Genomic DNA, 4,781 nt, shown 5'->3' on the forward strand with positions numbered 1-4,781 from the left:
CCCCCCGAACACCACGATAAGTGGATAAAGGCAGGCGGCCTGATTAAAAAGGAAAACACAGACTGAAGTTTTTCTCCCTGAAGAGCCCTTAAGTCACCCACAGCGGCTGGCTCGACATTGCCGATGAAAGGCTGAATAAATCTGGATTTGCACTTGTTTTGTTGATTATTTGATATGAAGTCATCATTTAATAACTGTGGCAGTTGTCTAATAAAGTTTTTTTGAATGGGCTATAATGTTACATAACCTAATAAATTGCTGACTTTGGTAATTGTTGACCTAGTAGTTATGACTTCATTGGGAATTGTAGGATAAAATGTGGATCTGTTGAGTAAAGCAGGTGTAAAATACACACAGTCAAACCACAAAATGATTACATTTATAATATCAAATTGTTTTCCTACTGTTAAGACAGTGTTATGAAATTACACAAATGCAGTGCAACGCTTGAAGCCACAATTGACAGCTAAGGCTTTGTGATTACAGATGTGCTCAAACACATTAGACCTTTAACAATTTTAATAATATAACTATACAAAGTGGCATGATGCTTAAATCGTTTGATTTAAAAATGTGAAATAAGACATATTTTCTAATTGTATTTATTTTTCAGATGTGTTTACTACATTATTTCTGTCTGGGCCACTTGAGTCAATATAAGACTGTTTTTCCAGCTGCAGTAATTTATATTTGGCCTCTGTTCTGGAACTTTCCTGACATGTGCAGTATGGAAAGCCAAGATGGCGGGAGAGTGGCAGCATCAGTAACAACACTTTCCTTCCTGTTAAAAGGGAGTTTTTCCTTCCCGCTGTCACAGAGTGCTTGATCACTGGCTGGTGTCTAATTGTTGGGGTTTTCTCTGCATTATTGTAAAGTCTTTACAATATAAATCACCTTGAAGTGACCGTTGTCATTTGGTGCTATGTGAATGCAATAAAATTCAGTTCAGTTCAGTCAGCTGGTCTGCCAGGATCGCTGGCTGAGCTTGACTCACGGCCTCAGCCAGCTACTGTTCCTTACAAACTTAGATTATAACAACAGTGTTGTGCTTTGGCACCAGATGAGCTGCTTTCATCATCGAGTTGCAATTGATTTCATTGTTGCCGTTTCAGGTGGTGGTTCTGACCGACCCCAGTGCTCCATCAGCCTCCTCCCCCAATAGCTCAGTGGGACTGGCCAACATCACAGTCACGCCCATCACCAGCCACGCCCCTGCCCAGTTTACCAGCCTGCAGCCTGTCGCCGTGGGCCACCTGACAGCCAGCGACCGGCCCCTCACACTGGACAACTCCATCCTCACGGTCACCTTTGACACAGTCAGTGGCTCCGCTATGCTGCACAACCGGTCTGCAGAACTCATCCCAGAGACTGTAGGTCCTGCTGGAAGCGGGACACCCCAGTCCGTCGCCCATTTCATCAACTTCGCCACTCTGGTCAACCCCATGGGCCACCAGCTAGAGGCCCCGACTCTGGCATGGAGGCCTGTACCTGCAGCTGAGGGCAGCCAGGTCACTCCAGTGGTGGAGGGTGCACATGGCGAGAGGCAGGAGGCCCAGATCCAGGCCGGCCCAGCCAGAGCCAGCCAGCCACCCCTCAGCAGCAAAGCAGTTCTGCGCAACAGATACTCAGCTACTGAGCAGACACTAGGGGTGCAGGTCACCTCACACAGATACGGTTACATAGTAGAGTAGATTTTTAACAAACTGTACAAAGTTGTGATCACTGTCACCCAGATGCCTCTCCAGCCCAATGGTATTGTAATATTTTTTAATCGTAAAACGGAAAACAAATTGACAGTTAGTGAATCTGTTTTTGAGAAAATAAAGAAAAAAAAAGTGCATTTAGCCACAATCACTGACGTCTGAAACCAAAGCAACGGTTGAATATTCTAACGCCTTACCAGCCTTGGGGGGAAAAATGCATGTTTTCAAGATAAGCCTGCTGCTTGAACAATGAGATGTGGAACTGCACCAACATGAAAAGCAGATGAACTTTGTGACAAATAAAGTGAAAATACGTTGACCACATTATAATAACACGTGGTATTTGGTGTATTCCCTAAAACAGCTGAGTGGTGAACATGATTTTTGAATGCTGTAAACTGTAATTATTGTCAAACTGTCTGAAATAAATATTGGCAGCCATTTTTAAAAATGATATTTTTAAAGAAAATTCATCAGGTCATCGTCCTTTTTGTATGTTGTCAGTTGTGACTGCAGCTGCAGACAGCCTGATGGCTGGGCCTTTGCCCATGTGGCCTGGCCAAGTGCAGCCTAAAAAAAGCTATATGGGCACACCCTCCTGCAGGCCCATTTATTGTGGGCAGTCTAAGGCACACCTGTGCAATAGTCATGCTGTCTAATCAGCACCTTAATATGCCACACTTGTGAGGTGGGATGCAAAGGAGAAGTGCTCACTGACAGAGATTTAGACTGATTTGAGAGTAATGGGTATTTTGTGCATGTAGAAAATGTTTCATATCTTTGAGTTCAGCTCATGAAAAATGGGAGCAAAAACCAAAGTGTTGCATTTATATTTTTGTTCAGTGTTTCTACACTTACACAACACATTTTGACACTCTGTTGAATGCTTTTATTTTCAAACTTGGCAATCCAGGAAGCCAAATGAAAAAGTTTAGATTTTATTTGAAGAACAGAGTCAGCGTCTAACGAATCAGAAGGTTTTTAGCCCATGAAGCAGTTCAGCAAACATGTAAAGCACCAAAAATGCACTTTAGGTAAATAACTAATTAATGATGAAAGACTCGCTCTAGTTTCCTTAATTTAATTTAATTTAATGTAATATAATTCAGCCAGAGAGGAAGCAGAAATCATGAGCCTGAATACTTTATGCAAAACACTCGTGGAGGGGTGTGAACAGAAACCAAACAGCCAACGGTATCAACTACGTGAAAATGGCGCCATCTCGTGGCCCCTTTTGTCACTATAATACCTTCAAAACTGTAAAAAAAAAAAATGCTTCACCTGTAAAAGTTTCAAAGTGACATTTTTTCACCAGCAGAACTTGAGCAGCTTCAATCGATGACGTCACCGAAGAGTCAGAACGCAAAACTACAAAGTTAACGTGTGACGTCATTATATTTGAATAGTTGGTGGAGAAATATCAGTTAACGAAAGGAGCGTGGCCAAGATGGCGACCTGTGTGGACGCTTCTCCGTAAGCTCGTGAATTTCTGATGAGTACCTAACGTTTTAAATGATCTAAACGGACTCAGATAATTCCTTTATTAGAAGTGACTCATTGCACTTGTGTTTTGCATACGTACAGGACATCTTTATAACATCAGGCCGAACTGAGTTCTTTTTTTCCCTGCCGAATTCTGACACGGTGAAGTGTTAGCTTGTATAGAAACATTTAGCTAATAGCCACGGGATAAGCATGGCCAAAAAAGAGGCAAAAAGAAAGGAAGGACTGATAATGGACTTGGAGCCAGATAAAACCTTTGCAAGCTTATGCAAACCTCTCCCTCAGACCCCTCTAAAGAGCCCCAACCCAAAGAAGAGCCGCATCGAAGTGCACAAGGTAAGAGAGGAAGCTGTATCCAATGCTGACATCTTGAAAGCTATTAATGGGCTGAATGACAGATTCTCCAAATTCGAACAAATGGTGAACAAAAACACGGCGGAGATTATTGCCGTGCGGGATCAAGTGAAAGGTCTTGAAATACAAAGCAAAGAGACAGAGGTTACTGTGAAGAAGCTGAAAGATCACATTGCTGCACTTCAAGAGAAACAAGAGGAGACGGAGAGATATAGTCGGCGGTGGAACCTGCGTTTGCTGAATCTTCCAGAGCATAGTAATGAAGATATAAGAAAAGAGGTGATGGATATAATCGCCCTGATCATCCCAGAGGAAAAGAACAAATTCGAGTTCATGATAGATACTGTTCACAGAGTTGGTCGAACAAGAGATGAAAACCGCTCACGCCCCATCATCATACAGTTCACCATGCGCACCTTCCGACACAAAGTGTGGAGAGCTTCCCTCAACTCTGATGTGATGAAGAAGAAGAATCTCAGGTTGGCTGAAGATCTCACCTACATGGAGAGACAGTGCAGAAATAAACTGTGGCCAACTGTCAAACAAGCCCGTGACGAGGGAAAGAAGACCAAATGGATTGGTCCTGTGGCCATCATTGATGGTGTAAGACACACTGCATAAATAAGAGGTTATTAAAAGATCAGCAAGATGACTGAAATGCTTTAAGTTCACTCTGTAAGTTACGTAACATTAACAGGTATTTCAACTACCTCAGGCTCCCAATGTTACTGTTCAATATTTAATAATTTTGAGGCACTTGTATATTGTATATTTTTGGGTTTTTTTGTTTTGCTTGAAATACCTCAGGTTCATTAGGTAATATCTTTACAACCAATAATATCCTCTTTAAGTTTTCTATAAAACTTTCATACCTCCAAGTTAGTTGTTCCAATACTTGGCAATCATTATTTTGGTTATGTTTGGACTTGCCTATGTTTTACAGTGTGAGTAGTTAAACATCTTACTTTTATTGGTGTATAAATGTTAATTTGCTTAAAGTATTTGGGTCACTTCAATGGGGAAAAGAAAAACAAATTGAGTCTGAAGACTTTTACTTAGGTACTCAACATTTAGTTTTCCTGTTTGAGAGTATCTTCCTTAGGTGTTTATACCTTAGCACCTTATAAATTTCTAGTTAATTTTACAGACATCCAGTTCACTTTATTCATTCCCTTCTTCTCTTATGACAGACTTACATTTCAGTTCCTTAAAAATACTATC

At 41.3% G+C, this 4,781-nt stretch overlaps 1 protein-coding gene and 1 pseudogene across 1 annotated transcript in view; both read left to right on the plus strand.

Annotated features, from left to right (window-relative positions):
- LOC102199995 (PR domain zinc finger protein 15-like) overlaps positions 1 to 1,691 on the plus strand; it is a 4,676-nt pseudogene extending 2,985 nt beyond the window's left edge.
- Positions 1,692 to 3,398: 1,707 nt separating this feature from the next.
- The window catches only part of haus7 (HAUS augmin-like complex, subunit 7), a 34,849-nt gene continuing 33,466 nt past the window's right edge, over positions 3,399 to 4,781 (plus strand). Inside the window, exon 1 of the mRNA XM_005752295.1 lies at positions 3,399 to 4,163. Within this exon, the coding sequence (XP_005752352.1) occupies positions 3,399 to 4,163 (765 nt within the window). The remainder of the gene's footprint in view (positions 4,164 to 4,781) is intronic.

Source organism: Pundamilia nyererei, unplaced genomic scaffold (genome assembly GCF_000239375.1).
Source record: "Pundamilia nyererei isolate P.nyererei 1_Seehausen unplaced genomic scaffold, PunNye1.0 scaffold00351, whole genome shotgun sequence".
In the NCBI taxonomy this organism is placed as follows: domain Eukaryota; kingdom Metazoa; phylum Chordata; class Actinopteri; order Cichliformes; family Cichlidae; genus Pundamilia; species Pundamilia nyererei.